General features: G+C 51.1%; 1 protein-coding gene across 1 annotated transcript; it reads right to left on the reverse strand.

Annotated features, from left to right (window-relative positions):
• Window positions 1-10,944: 10,944 nt before the first annotated feature.
• SLC25A37 (solute carrier family 25 member 37) lies at window positions 10,945-15,023 on the reverse strand. Its single transcript, XM_039698310.1, has 3 exons — window positions 14,795-15,023; window positions 12,963-13,019; window positions 10,945-11,681 (listed from the first exon to the last, which is right to left on the reverse strand). The coding sequence occupies exons 1-3, from the start codon at window positions 15,015-15,017 to the stop codon at window positions 11,161-11,163; spliced, it is 801 nt and encodes a 266-aa protein (XP_039554244.1). The 5' UTR covers window positions 15,018-15,023; the 3' UTR covers window positions 10,945-11,160.
• Between the last annotated feature and the right edge of the window lie 968 nt (window positions 15,024-15,991).

A 15,991-nucleotide genomic window follows, 5' to 3' on the forward strand; every position in this document is an offset into this window, starting at 1 on the left:
CCCAGATCCTTGGTTTTAACCTGGTTTGTGACCCCAAATCTTTGATTTCAGCCCAGTCTGTGAGCTCAAATCCTTGATTTTAGTCTGGTTTGTGACACCAAATCCTTGATTTTATCTTGGTTGGTGACACCAAATCCTTGATTTTACCTCAGTCTGTGACCCTAAATCCTTGATTTTAGCCTGGTCTGTGATGCAAAATCCTGGATTTTACCCCAGTCTGTGCCCCCAAATCCTTGATTTTAGCCCAGTCTCTGACCCAATTCTGCCACTTCATCTGCCACAAATGCACAGAGTTATTCAAGGAGGAATAGGGAATTTTGCAGTTCTTAATCTGCTTCTTGTTTGCTTTTTGCCTTGGCCAAATAAAATAATTTTTTTAAGTGTTTTCTTCACAGCTTACCAATGTGGGATCCGGGTGGGAAATGCTGCTGCAGTTGTGTCACTGGATCTCCAGGAAATAAAAATATCCTGGTGGAATTCCAGCCTTAATATTGTCAATTTTGGGCTTTTTTGTCCCAGAATTCAGCAGCTCCAACCCCCTCAGAGCATCCCCATCTTTGCCCCACTCAGCTCCTGCTTTGTTTCCCACCTCAATAATCCCATTTTTGGCTGGGAAGAGGAAAACCAGGATTTCCTCTTGTTTTCTTTTCCACCTGCTCTGAGGTTTGCCAAACAAAAATCAATTTCTCATCGCCTGCAGGAAGCTGAACCTTCCAAAAACTCCTGGGAGCTGCAGCTCCCCAGCCCAGCGGATCCATCCAACCCATCCATCACCTTTATTTAAATTTTTATTATGGTTTTATTTGCTTTCAGCAAGGTTTGGAGCAGGTGGCAAGAGGAAAGTGCAGATTGATGCTTCCAGGAGAGGAGCGGAGAAACCGTGGATAAATAGTGGATAAATGTTGGATAAATAGGGAATAATCTCTCTTTCAGCAGCTCCAAAGGGGCTGAGGAGGGTGAGGTGCCACGGAGAGCCAGGAAAAAACTCCAGAAAAATCTTGGAGGGAGAAGGAAATATTGGGCATTTCCTGGAGAATTTGTTGGGTGGGAGCAGGGAAAAAATGGGGCAAAGGAAATGAGGAAATGGGTGGGAATTCAGATTTTGGTGGTCCAAAGAAATTCTCCTTCCAAATCCTGGGAGTTGCAGGCTCTGGGCAAGGATCTTCTGAGCCTGGGCTTGAGGAGAGGAATCTCCAAGAATTCCCAGATTCCTGCTCCAGGATTTTGGCCCTAACCTTTTCTCAGTAATTGATGGAAAAACCCCAATATTTCCATCGTGCTGCGGCTTTGATTAATCCCTGGAGGTTTTGCTGCTGGATTTTGTGGTGACCGTGGCCAGCTCCCCATGGAATTCCTGAGCTGGGATGGGAATGGTTGGAACACCCCTGGATATGGGGCCTCTTGGTGCTCATTTCACCCCAGATATCCCAATTTTGGGAATATCAGGGAACTGAGCCCCCGGGGTGGCTTTTTATGGGAATTTGGGGAATTCCTGGGAACCTGCTGCAGGAGCAGGAAATGATTGGTGTCAATTTATCCCCATTCCCTCCTTTTTTTTTTAATGGAACTTTGGGATTTCCTGGGAACTTGCTGCAGGAGCAGAGCAGGATTGGTGCAGGTGATCCCCATTCCCTCCTTTTTAAGGGATACAACCTGCAATGAAGGAACATTTGAGGGGAAAATTGGATGGGGGCGGCTGCTCGCTGGGGAATGATGCAGATTTCCATATTAAACCAGGAATATTTGGGGAAAAACTTCTGGAACTTGTCTGGGAAACTCCCTGCCTTGCACCCCACAGCCACCAGCTCCCAGGAATGCCAGCAGCGCTTGTCCTGGTTTGAAAGGACAGGTGTCTGCTGAGGAAGGCAGGAGCCTCCCCTGGGATGGAAAATGCAAACCCCCTCCCTAGAGACAGGAACAGAAAGCACAGCCCCATTTCCAACCTACGGCAGCACTCCAGGCCGGCTCCAGGGAAGCTGGAGAAGGATTGACCTGGTCTGGCTGCTCCAAAGGGTCCCACGTTCTCCCTGCTCTGGGAAAACATCTGCCCTATTCCAGGGGCACATCTGGAGTTTCCTGCCACCTTTGGAACCCCATCCTTGCTCCCAGCACAGGGATTGAGCTCCATTTTGCCCTCATCCCAGCGGTGATTCCATGGGGATGGTGTTTGGGAAATTTCCTGCAGGGGAAATTCTTCTGGAGTCGCGCATTTCTCTGGAAATTCCCCACGGGCGTGGCCGATCCCCATGGGAAAGCCGCTCCCGCTGAGAATGCTCTCCCGGGAGGGTTCAGCCAGAGCTTTTTCCTTTTTCCCAGTGTCCCGGGCAGCCCCCGGAGCGAGCGGCTGCTCCCGCCTGGCTCTGCCTGCCCAGGTCCCGGTGTTGCCCACGGGATGGACTCTGGGAAAGGATCCGGGAGGATTTCCAGAGGGGCCGGATGCCCGATTCAGCCCTTCGGCTCCACGGGATCTGGACTGGATCCCTTTCCCAGGAAAGGATCTCTTTCCCTGGATTGGATCTCATTCCCAGGACTGTTTCCTTTTCCCAGGATTTGGTCCCTTTCCTTGGACTGGATCAATTTTCCAAGGTTTGGTTCCTTTCCCAGGCCTGGATCCCCTTTCCAGTAAAGGATCCCATTCCCAGGACAGGATCCCTTTCCCAGGAGAGGATCCCATTCCCAGGAGAGGATTCCATTCCAGGATAGGATCCCTTTCCCAGGACTGGATCCCATTCTCAGGATTTTGTCCCTTTCCCAGGACTGGATCCCATTCCCAGGGAGCTCTTGCACAGACCAAAAATCCCAAATTTGGACAAAACCACCCCAAAAACCCCAAAGGAGGTGAGGGATCCCTGCTGCCCCTATACCAGCTGTAGGAACATCCACGGCACAGAACGAGCTGCTCAGGGCTCCAGAGATCCCTGGGAAAACCAGGAATTTCCCACTTGGAGCTGAAACACTCATTCCACGGTGGATAATTAATAATTTCAATATTTTGGTGAAGATTCCCAATTTTTTTTCCTTTTAGATCCAATCTCCTTGGCCTCAGGGAGAGCTGATCCCTCTGAACCTGATGCTCAGATTCCAAGGAATTCAACTCCCAGGGAATTCTTCCCCACTCAGCACCAGCACCAGACAGAAACCTCCCCAATACATGGAATTTTCCCCATTTTTATTCCAGAAGAAGGGAAAATCTAAAGCTGCTCCACATTTCCTGGGATTTTCCTTCAAATCCTGCAGGAAATTTAAGAGAAACCTCACCAAAGAGCAGCTGCCTCCCCGCATGCTTATTCCAAGGGAGGGAAATTCCCAATTATTTGGGAATTCGGGAATATTTGCTGCCGCAGGAGCCGCAGTTCGTGAGTTTGGGTTGGAAATTCCCGGCCAGGAGAGATCAAAAACTCTCCAGCGGCCCCTAGAGGAGCGTGAGCCCCAGGAGGAGCTGCCAGGCTGCAAAACTCCTCCCAAAATGGATTTTCGCCCTCCCAGAAGGATTTTCCTCCTCCCAAAATGGATTTTCCTCCTCCCAGGATAGATTTTCCCCCTCCCAGAAGGCTTTCCCTTTTCCCAGAAGGATTTCCCTCCTCCCAGGATGGATTTTCCTCCTTGCAGAAGGATTTTCCTTCTCCCAGAATGGATTTTTCCTCCCCCTGAAATAGATTTTCCTCCACTCAGAAGGATTTTCCCCCTCCCGGAATGATTTCCCTTCTCCCAGAAAGATTTTCCTCCTCCCAGGATGGATTTTCCCCCTCCCAGAAGGATTTTTCTCCCCCCAAAACGGATTTTCCCCCTCCCAAACAGATTTTCCTTCTTCCAGGATGAATTTTCCTCCCCCCAGAATGGATTTTCCTCCTCCCAGAACGGATTTTCCTCCTCCTAGAAAGAATTTTCCCCCTCCCAGGAAGGATTTCCCTTTTCCCAGAAAGATTTTCCTTCTTCCACAATGTATTTTCCTCACCTAAGAAAGGCTTTTCCTCCTCCCAGGATTCCCCTCCTCCCAGGATGGATTTTCGTCCTCTTGAAATAGATTTTCCTCCTGCCAGAAGGATTTCCCCCCTCCCAAAATGGATTTTCCTTTTTTTCAGAATGGATTTTCCTCCCCCAGAACGGATTTTCTTCCTCCAAGAAAAAAATTGTCCCCTCTCAGAAGGATTTCCCTCCTCCCAGGATGGATTTTCCTCCTTGCAGAAGGATTTTCCTTCTCCCAGAATGGATTTTTCCTCCCCCTGAAGTAGATTTTCCTCCACTCAGAAGGATTTTCCCCCTCCCGGAATGATTTCCCTTCTCCCAGAAAGATTTTCCTCCTCCCAGGATGGATTTTCCCCCTCCCAGAAGGATTTTTCTCCCCCCAAAATGGATTTTCCCCCTCCCAAACAGATTTTCCTTCTTCCAGGATGAATTTTCCTCCCCCCAGAATGGATTTTCCTCCTCCCAGAACGGATTTTCCTCCTCCTAGAAAGAATTTTCCCCCTCCCAGGAAGGATTTCCCTTTTCCCAGAAAGATTTTCCTTCTTCCACAATGTATTTTCCTCACCTAAGAAAGGATTTTCCTCCTCCCAGGATTCCCCTCCTCCCAGGATGGATTTTCGTCCTCTTGAAATAGATTTTCCTCCTGCCAGGATTTCCGCCCTCCCAAAATGGATTTTCCTTTTTTCAGAATGGATTTTCCTCCCCCAGAACGGATTTTCTTCCTCCAAGAAAAAAATTGTCCCCTCTCAGAAGGATTTCCCTCCTCCCAGGATGGATTTCCCTCCTCCTGAACTGTATTTTCCTCCTCCCAGTACACGTTTTCCTCCACCCAGAAGGATTTTCCCCCTCCCAGGATGGACTTCCCTCCTCCCAACACACATTTTCTCCCTCCTGGTACAGACTTACCTCCTCCCAAGATAGATTTTTCATTTCCCAGAAAAGATTTTCCTCTCCCCAGCCTGAACTGTATCTTCCTCCTCCCAGTACAGGTTTTCCTCCACCCAGAAGGATTTTCTTCCTCCCAGAAAGATTTCCCCCTCCCAGGATGGACTTCCCTCCTCCCAATACACATTTTCTCCCTCCCAGTACAGACTTACCTCCTCCCAAGATAGATTTTTCTTTTCCCAGAAAAGATTTTCCTCTCCCCAGAAAGATTTTTCCCCTCCCAGGACGAATTTCCCCCTCCCAGTAGAGATTTTCCTCCCCAGGATGGATTTTTCTTTTCCCAGGGAGGATTTCCTCCCTCCCTGGATGAATTTCCTCCTCCCAGTACAGATTTTCCTCCCCAGGATGGATTTTTCTTTTCCCAGGGAGGATTTCCTCCCTCCCTGGATGAATTTCCTCCTCCCAGTACAGATTTTCCTCCCCAGGATGGATTTTTCTTTTCCCAAGGAGGATTTTTCCCCTCCCAGGATGAATTTTCCCCCTCCCAGAACAGATTTTCCCCATCCCATTACAGATTTTCTCCCTCCCAGTAGAGATTTTCCTCCCCCAGGATGGATTTTTCTTTTCCCAGGGAGGATTTCCCCCCTCCCTGGATGAATTTCCTCCTCCCAGTACAGATTTTCCTCTCCCCAGGACGGATTTTTCTTTTCCCAGAAAGGATTTTCCTCTCCCCAGAAATATTTTCCCCCTCCCAGTACAGATTTTCTCCCTCCCAGTACAGATTTTCCTCCCCAGGATGGATTTTTCTTTTCCCAGAAAGGATTTTTCTCCCCCCCAGAACGGATTTTCCCCCACCCAGGATGAATTTCCCTCTCCCAGTACAGATTTTCCTCCCCCAGGATGGATTTTTCTTTTCCCGGGGAGGATTTTCCTCCTCCCAGTACAACTTTCTCCCTCCCAGTACGGATTTCCTCGCGAGGAGCTCAGGCATCGCTAGAAGGCACCATTCCCTCAGGGATGAGCCAGCCCCGCCCTCATTCCCAAGGAAAAACCACCACCAACTCCAAAAGGACAAAACACAAAACAAATCAGGATTTTTTATTTCCTCGAGCTCCAGTGACACAACTGTAGCAGCATTTCAGACCCGGATCCTGCATTGGTAAACACTGAAGAAAACAAATTTTTTTAAATATTTATTTTTTAAATTTTATTTTATTTTTGCCAAGGCACAAGGACAAAACAAATCAGGATTTTTTATTTCCTCCAGCTCCAGTGACACAACTGTAGCAGCATTTCAGACCCGGATCCTGCATTGGTAAACACTGAAGAAAACAAATTTTTTTTAAATATTTATTTTTTTAATTTTATTTTATTTTTGCCAAGGCAAAAAATCCAAAGGAAAAAAAAAAAGGATTGAGAACTGGGAAAGTTCCTCATCCTCCCTTAAAGAACTTTGTGCGTTTGCGGCGGAATCGGGTCAGAGACTGGGCTAAAATCAAGGATTTCAGCTCAGAATTGCAGCACAACTTCCAAAGGCAAACTTGGCAGGGATTTCGGGGATGGGGAAGGGGATTTGGGAAGGGATTTTCCCAGCAGATCCAGCACCAGCAGCTGGAAAATTGGAAATATTCCTGCTGCAGGTGAGACTCAGGAATGATGAGAACTGGGCTGGTTTTGTTGGGATCCAAGTGGATTTTCCTCCTCCCAGAAGGATTTTCCTTTTCCCAAAATGGATTTTCCTTTTCCCAGAATGGATTTTCCTCCTTCCAAAAGGGATTTTCCATTCCCAAAAGGGATTTTCCATTTCCCAGAATGGATTTTCCTCCTCCCAAAAGGGATTTTCCTTTCCCCAGAATGGATTTTCCTCCTTCCAAAAGGGATTTTCCTTTTCCCAGAATGGATTTTCCTCCTTCCAAAAGGGATTTTCCATTCCCAAAAGGGATTTTCCATTTCCCAGAATGGATTTTCCTCCTCCCAGAATCGATTTTCCTTTTCCCAGAATAGATTTTCCTTTTCCCAGAATGGATTTTCCTCCTTCCAGAATCGATTTTCCTTTTCCCAGAATAGATTTTCCTTTTCCCAGAATGGATTTTCCTCCTCCCAAAAGGGATTTTCCTGGATTTTCCTCCTCCCAGAAGGATTTTCCTTTTCCCAAAATGGATTTTCCATTTCCCAGAATGGATTTTCCTCCTCCCAAAAGGGATTTTCCATTTCCCAGAATGGATTTTCCTCCTTCCAAAAGGGATTTTCCTTTCCCCAGAATGGATTTTCCTCCTTCCAAAAGGGATTTCCCTTTTCCCAGAAGGAATTTCCCTTTTCCCAGAAGGATTTGCCCACTCCAGCCTGAGGAGGGGCGAATTCCCAACGGATCTTGGCTGATCATTTTTGCTCCCAAACCCCTTCCCCACATCCCATATCCAGCATTTTTGTGTCCCTACTCCCAGGTTACTCCAAGGAGGAGCTGAGCTTCTCCCAAGGCAGAAATATCCAAGGAGCATCCCTGAGAAGAGGAGGATGGAGCAGGAATTGCAGAGGCTGCACCAAAAGCTGCAATCACCCACATTATCCCACATTTCAGCATTGAATTCCCCAAATTCCATCTCCATGGGAATTTTCCTGGCTGTTCTGGCTCTGGGAGTGACTCTCCAGTTTCTCAAGGAAAAATCTCAGCCCTGAGACCTCCAGTCCCACCAAATCCAGGAGAATCCAGTGGGATTGTCCCACTTTAAGGCACAGGGAGCCTTTGGTGGAGGGATTTATTCAGGTTAAGACACAAAAAAAGGCACAAAAAGCTCATTTCACACCGGGATCGCTCCCACAAGGCACACGTGGCACTCCCACGAGGGGATCCTGCATTTTCCAGCTCCAAAATTGTGGGAAAAGGATGAGATCTGCTGAGGGTCACCCGAAAAACCAGACCTGGCTGATGGGACAGCTCCAGGGCCACATTCCAGCCCCAGAGATGCCAAGGGACATCCCTGGAACTGCATCCCAAAAATCCCTCCCTGGCTGCTGATCTCCCACAGGAGCAGCTGAAGATGGAATTTGGGTTGGGAAGGGCAATTCCCATTGGGACATGGAGCCTGGAACTGGAATTGGCACATCCAGGTTCCCAAAATCCCTCCTGATCTCCCAAAGGAGCAGCTGAAGGATGGAATTTGGGTTGGGAAGGATGGAATTGATCCCTGGATTCAAATGGGAAATGGAGCCTGGAACTGGAATTGGCACATCCAGGTTCCCAAAATCCCTCCTGATCTCCCAAAGGAGCAGCTGAAGGATGGAATTTGGTTTGGAAAAGCCATTCCCAAATGGGAAATGGACCCTGTTTCTCAAATTTGCACATCCAGGATCCCAAAAATCCCTCCTGATCTCCCAAAGGAGCAGCTGAAGGATGGAATTTGGTTTGGAAAAGTCATTCCCAAATGGGAAATGGACCTTGATACTCAAATTTGCACATCCAGGATCCCAAAATCCCTCCTGATCTCCCGAGGGAGCAGCTGAAGGATGGAATTTGGTTTGGGAAGAGCCATTCCCAAAAGGGTAATGGAGCCTGGAATTTGAAGTGGCACAACCAGGTTCCCAAAATCCCTCCTGATCTCCCGAGGGAGCAGCTGAAGGATGGAATTTGGTTTGGGAAGAGCCATTCCCAAAAGGGTAATGGAGCCTGGAATTTGAATTGGCACATCCAGGTTCCCAAAATCCCTCCTGATCTCCCAAGAGAGCAGCTGGAATGATGGATTTTGGTTTGGGAAGGGCCATTCCCAAATAGGAAATGGACCCTAGAACTTGAATTGGCACATCCAGCATCCCAAAAATCCCTCGGGATCTCCCACAGGAGCAGCTGAGGATGGAATTTGGTTTGGAAAACCATTCCCAGCTGGAGCAGGGAGGCTTCCACCCTTCCCACTCAACATTCCAAGCAGGAAAACCAATCCCAGGGAATGAGGAGCTTCTCCAGGTGGGGATTTCCCCCTCCAGGTGGGGTTTTTGTCCCTCCAGGTCGGTTTTTGTCCCTCCTGGACAGGGATGAGCAGCAGTGAGGGCTGGGAGGAGCCTTTGGAGCTGCACTGGGATTTTCCCAAGGATTTGGGGCTGGTTTGGAGCTGCCAGGGGCTCTGTAAACAGCAGCTCCAGGATCTCCCTGTCCTGGGAGCAGAGCAGCTCCAGGCTCCCCCTGGGATCCCAGGAGAGCTCCTGGAATGGGATCAGGGCTCCAGAGAGGAAAAAGTAGGAACAAACTCTGCCAGGATGAAGGCTGGTCAGCTGTCCCACCCCGTAAGAATGTACCTTTAGCAAGTTTAAATTGTAAAAGAATAACATTGGTTAAAAATCTACATCTTCAAGAGTTGTAAAAAAATGGAATTGAGATTTCCCCCTCTCCCCCACAAAGGGATTTTGGGATGCCCCACGTGTTCCCAAAGTGGTGTCCCCATTCCTTGTCCCCTCAAGGGGCTTCCAAGTACCTTGACACCCAGAGGAGAAGCTGGGTAATTAAAGCCAATCTGGCCATAAAATCAGTGATTTGGGGTCTTCCTTACCAGAGGGAAGAACTGAGCCCTTTTAAAACAGCTTTGCACCCAGCTGTAAAAGCATTTTAAAACCACCCAACTGCCTACATAGAAAAATAAAGGATAAACATTATCCAGCTATTTTATATTTATATAAAATTAACTTCTGTGCCAGGACATTTTTGTTTCTCTGCTGTAAAAATAAAAAAAAAATAAAAACAAAAAAAAATCAGCTTAGGTTGGATAACCTAAACCTTCAGCAAGGAGTAAACTCCATCTTCCATCTTATTTCCAGAAAAAGAGAAGCTTGCGATTTCACTGCTTCAAAATAAAGTTATTAAATAGATATATATTAATATCAAAGTCTGTATAAACTCTTCTTTTGTTGTTGTTTAAGGAAGGGAAAGAGGCACTCAGTGACCAGGAATCCCTGGGGACACTTGGTGACAGGGGGACACTGAGTGACCAGGAATCCCTGGGGAACACCACAGGAACCCCTGGGGACACTGAGTGACCAGGAATCTCTGAGGAACACCACAGGAACCCCTGGGGAGCACCATGGGAACCCCTGGGGACACTGAGTGACCAGGAACCCCTGGGGAGCACCATGGGAATCCCTGGCGACACTGAGTGACCAGGAATCCCCAGGGACACTTGGTGACAAGGCAACATGGAGTGACCAGGAATCCCTGAGGAGCACCACACAACTCCCTGGGGACACCCAGTGACCAGGAATCCTTGGGGACACCCAGTGACCAGGAATCACAGGGGACACTGAGTGACCGGGAATCCCTGGGGACACTTGGTGACAGGGGGACACTGAGTGACCAGGAATCTCCGAGGAACACCACAGGAACCCCTGGGGACACTGAGTGACCAGGAATCCCCAGGGACACTTGGTGACAAGGCAACATGGAGTGACCAGGAATCCCTGAGGAGCACCACACAACTCCCTGGGGACACCCAGTGACCAGGAATCCCTGGGGACACCCAGTGACCAGGAATCCCCAGGGATACTGAGTGACTGGGAATCCCTGGGGACATCCCGTGACTGGGAATCCTGGGGGAGCACCAGGAGAACCCCCAGGGACACCCAGTGACCAAGAATCCCCACAATCCCTGGGGACACCCAGTGACAGGGACACACTGAGTGACAGGGAATCCCTGGGGACACCCAGTGAGCAGGAATCCCCACAATCCCTGGGGACCCCCAGTGACAGGGACACACTGGGTGACAGGGAATCCCTGGGAAGCACCATGGGAAGCCCCAGGGACCAGGAATTCCTGGGACCCCTGGGGCACTCAGTGACCAAGAATCCCCACAATCCCTGGGGACCCCCAGTGACAGGGACACACTGGGTGACAGGGAATCCCTGGGAAGCACCATGGGAATCCCCAGGGACACTCAGTGACCAGGAATTCCTGGGACCCCTGGGGCACTCAGTGACAGGGAGACACTCGGTAACAGGGATCCCCAGAACCACTGGGGACACCCAGTGACCAGGAATCCCTGGGGACACTCAGTGACAGGGGGACACAGTGACCAGGAATCCCTGGGGCACTCAGTGACCAAGAATCCCCAGAATCCCTGGGGGCACTCAATGACAGGGACACACTCAGTGACAGGGATCCCTGGGACACTCAGTGACAAGGACACACTCAGTGACAGGGATCCCTGGAACCCCGGGGCACTCAGTGACCGAGCACCACGGGAATCTCAGGCAGGGAGACGTGGAGATGTGAAGGCAGCAGAATTGCAGCTGGGCTGCAGGAGGAGCCCCAGGGGACTCCCGCTCCCGTCTCACGAGGACGGTTTCTTCTCCAGCGCGTGCTTGGTCAGGAAGTACTTGAAGAACTCATACACGGACCAGGAGATGGCCGTGGAGGGCATCTGGTAAATGACGCGAGCCTGGACGCCTTTGAAGAAGCCGGGCAGCCCTCCCAGCTGGTAAACGGTGCTGAAGGCGTTGGCCATGCCCGACAGGTGCCCCCTGATCTTGAGGGAGCTCAGGGCCGTGTTCTCCTGCGTGTTCAGCAGCGTCTTGCACACGTCCAGGGGCGTGGTGGCGGCGGCGGCCACGGCCCCGGCCACGGCGCCGGCCACGATGTGGGACTGGGGCTGGTACTGGCGGTGGGGGTTCAGGTGCTCCTGCATCAGCTCGTAGGTGATGAAGTGGATGGCCTGGAAGGGCACGTTCATGGTCAGCTGCGTGGTGTAGCTGCGGTAGAAGGCTCCAAAGCCCTCAGTCCTCTGCACCGTCCGCACGCAGCTCAGCACCGACGTGTACGGGGAGTTGAACATCTGCAGCCGCTGCTTCACCACTGCTCGGGGACAGCGTGGGGACAGGGACACGCTCAGCGCGGGGCCGGGCCTGGCTGGCACAGCCCCGAGCTCCCCCACCCAAACCAAACCCCCTGAGCACCCCCAGAATTCAGGACAGCGTGGGGACAGGGACACACTCAGCGCGGGGTCAGGCCTGGCTGGCACAGCCCCGAGCTCCCCTTCCCCACCCAAACCCCCTGAGCACCCCCAGAGCTCAGGACAGGAATGGGGACAGGGACACACTCAGCTGTGGGGTCAGGCCTGACAGCCCCCAGAGTGACCCCAGGCCCAGCCCTGATCTCCCCTTCCCCACCCAAACTGATCCCCCTGAGGTGCCCAGTGCCCCCAGAGCTCAGCACAGTGAGGGGACAGCTCAGAGCTCACTTCCTAATGAACCCCTCTCCTCAGGGTTAATTAATGACTCTTTAGTTCTAATGAACTCCTCAGGGTTAATTAATGACCCACCAGTTCTAATGAGCCCCTCTCCTCAGGGTTAATTAACGACCCTCAGCTCTCCCCATTAAGGCAGGCTGCTCAGCACCCTCGGTGGGGACGCACAAACAGCCAGCAGCCATGAGGGCAGGAGGTGAAGCCACACCTGAGCATCACCTGGGGGTGTCACACCCCGCTCCAGCCTCACTGCCTGCAGTGACTTCCACTGACTAACGAGGCCAATTTATTTAATTGATTCAATCAGGGTATGACTAAAAGGATTTGATACACTGGAGGTTTCTCCTTCACAGATTCCCAGCTCTGGGCGCACTCAGCAGCACAGCCCAGTGACGCCGAGGAGCTGGCAGGTGGCAGCATTGTCATTTGAGCTGCATTTTCCTGTTAATCCTCATTGTCCTGAGGCCTTCTCCTGCCACTCCACCTCCCCAGGAATCTCACAGCCCCTCCGTGTGCTCATCCAACAACCTGAGCTCAGCCTGGTTAGTCCAAAGCTTCAGGAAAACCAGAGCCACTGCCCCAAGCAGAGTGGTGACAGTAAAGGTGACACCAGTAAAGGAGACACCTCCCCTGGAAAGTCCCAGTGCACCACAGAGATGCAGGGATAAATCCCTCCTGGCAGCTCTCCCTCTCCTCCCAAGGACAGGGAATGAGTCCCTGGCTTTGGTGGTTTTGGAGCTCTCCCAGCTGGGGGCAGCCCTGGATTTCTTCCCACTCTTGCCAAGGGGCAGAGGGAGAAGAGCCAGGAGGGATTTAGGCCTGGATTCACTGGGCAGGGAAGGTCCTGGGTGTCCTAGAGGGAGCAGCACTTCCCAGAAGGCCAGGATTACCTTCAGCAGGATTCATCACGGCGTCGTGCAGCAGCGTGGCCACGCTCCCAGCGATGCCTGCAAGGAAAAGCAGCCCTGAGAAAACAAAAGCCGGCTCAAAAGGCATCACTGCCACCCAGGGGGATCCATCCATGGGAATCCATCCATCCATCCAGGGGGATCCATCCAGGCAGATCCATCCAGGGGGATCCATCCATGGGAATCCATCCATCCATCCATCCATCCAGGGGGATCCACCCAGGCAGATCCATCCAGGGGGATCCCATCCATGGGAATCCACTTGGGGGCATTCTATCCATGGGAATCCATCCAGGGGATACCATAAATAGGGAATCCATCCAGGGGAATCCATTTGGGGGGATTCCATCCATGGGAATCCATCCAGGGGGATACTATAAATGGGGAATCCATCCATGGGAATCCATCCAGGGGGATCACATTTGTGGGAATCTATCCAGGGGGATCCCACCCATGGGGAATCCCATCCAGGGGGATCCATTCATAGGGGGCTCTATCCATGGAGGAATCTCATCCAGGGGGGAGCTCCATCCATGGGGATCCCATTCATGGTGGGCTCCTATCCATGGGAATCCATCCACAGGGATCCCACCCATGGGGGGCTCCCATCCCTGGGGAATCCCATCCCTGAGGGGCTCCTATCAATGGGGAATCCATCCATGGGGACCCCATCCAGAAGGGGCTCCATCAATGGGGGGTTCCTATCCATGGGGAATCCATCCACTGGGGAACACCATCCATGGTGGATCCCATGCATGGGGATCCATCCACAGGGGGCTCCATCCATGGAGGAATCCCATCCATGGTGGATCCCATCCATGCTGAAGGAGCACCCAGGTGCACAACACAGATTCCCAGGGCAGGAACCCCATCCTGAGAGAACCCCGGATCCTCTCCCAGCCCCCACCTTTGCTCTTCCCAACGATTCCCAAGGATCCGCCGGCCCCAGACACCCGCGGCGCCTGAGCGAGCAGTGAGCAATGTTTACCCTCCCCTCAGCACAGCCCTAATTAGGGATTTTCATCCCTTTACTCAGCCTGCTTTCCAAGCCTCAGTGCCCAGGTTGTGCCAAACCCAGCCAGCCCTGACCCATCCCGCGCTCGGCTCTGGGATGAGGCTCTGCAGCCACTCCTTCCCTTTGATGTTGGCTCCCACCTCCAATTCCCTCTTGCCCAGATGACTTTTGGTCATTTCTCATGAAGCCACAGCTCTGATTTTCCTGCTGGCACCACAGGCCTGTAGCTACTTGAAAGGCAAACCCAGGAATGTGTTCCCAGCAAGGAGCAGCGAGGAGAAGGGATTTTATTCCCTTCTCTGAGTTCAGTGACCCCATGGCAGATTCCCACCAGCACTTCCCAGAAAAATCATGGGAATCTCCAGCACAAACCCTTTGGTAAAGCCCTGGCTGCTCAATTCCAGGCTTTCTGCTGCTATTGCTGGGTTTAAAAGTGAAATATTCCTGCTAAAAATTTAAGCATACAGAAAATGGAGGGCACTCCATGCTCTCAGGGACACCTGAATTCAAATCTGAGGTGATGCCTTCAACATAAGATCACACCTTTAGGTGATACCTTCAAAGGTGGGACTTGATCCTGAAGATCTTTCCCAACTTTAAGGATTCCATGGCATTATAGGAACAGCACAGCTGCACCTGAACACCTTTTGCCCACTAAATTGATGAATTATGCTGGAATAATTTAAGATTAAATAGAGTTTAGATTGGGAGGGGGACCAGGCTGAGTGAGAAGCAAGCAAGGGATAGGTTGATAACCACAAATGTTTTGGGTTTTCTTTAGGGCAAACCCCAAAATTACCATTGGCCAGGTGGCTGTTTCCTCCTGGATGGAAAATATCACTGAGAGACTTTTTCATTTTCTCGTAGCAGGCGAAGTACAAGGCGTGGGCAGGGCCAGCCCCCAGCATGGTGACATCAATCCCACGCAAAGGCCTCCAAAACCCCTCGGTCAGCACCATCTTCTTGAGAGCTTCGTACACGCCCCTGTACTGGGCTTTGGGGTCCGGCTGCAGGCTCTGCATCCGTGTCTGCAACAAAGCACACCAGGGAGAGCCCTTGGTTACCCACCCCACGCCACAAAGCCAGGGCTCAGAGCCACCAGAATTCCAAGATCACTGATGTCGCCCTGATTTTTTAAGATTTTCTAAGCCTTCTGATGTTTGTATTTTTGTATGAAACTTTTTCACACACTTTCTGTAAACAACTTCTTGTTTTGTATTCTTTCATGGAAGAGGAGAAACTTGATAGACTGTTATTTTGTCCAGGGTCCCTGGAGAAGAAGCACTTTTACTCTCCAATCCTCTGTACCTTTAGAAATCTATAAATGTAGGAGTCAGAAAATAAATGTGCTCTTTTTCCTGCCTGAGAGCAGCAGTGTGTCTGCATCGTGCTGTCTTGTGTCCTGTAGCGACACACTGAGGGGTCAATTCAGCCCCTGCATGTCCCTTATTTATCCTAATTTTTTATTTATCCTGCTGGATGGAGCCCACGCTCCCACTGCGACACCCGGGCTGATCCTGGAGGGAAGTGCAACCTCTGCTCTGCTTTATCCTTGGAAATCCCAAGGAATGAGGCTGCTCCAGAGGCTGGGTGAAGAAATCCAGGGAAGGTTGTAATTTTCTCCTGCTTTCAACACCCTGACTCTGCCCCAGCTTGTCCCTCCTGCAGCTGCCCAGCAGCCTGGGACAGTTCCTAGAAGGGTGAGCTGGGAAAACTGGGAACTGGCAGGAATTCTCCTGAAAATGAGAAAATGCAGAGCCAGTGTCCCCCAGAGGCTCTGGGACGTTCCATGTCCCTGTTTTCCCCTCAGCTCCTGGTGGTTTTCTCCCCCGAGGGCCTGGCAGGGAATTCCAGCTGCATTTCCGTCCCTCAAGATTTTTTTTCTGCCACAGATTTTAAGCCAGCTGAGCTCCTGGCACCCAAACCTGCTCCTGGCACCCAAACCTGTTCCAAAGCTCACTGCCACCACTTTATTACACAATTTCCCCTCAGGAAA

This window comes from Passer montanus, unplaced genomic scaffold, assembly GCF_014805655.1.
Source record: "Passer montanus isolate IOZ18808 unplaced genomic scaffold, ASM1480565v1 scaffold123, whole genome shotgun sequence".
NCBI lineage: Eukaryota > Metazoa > Chordata > Aves > Passeriformes > Passeridae > Passer > Passer montanus.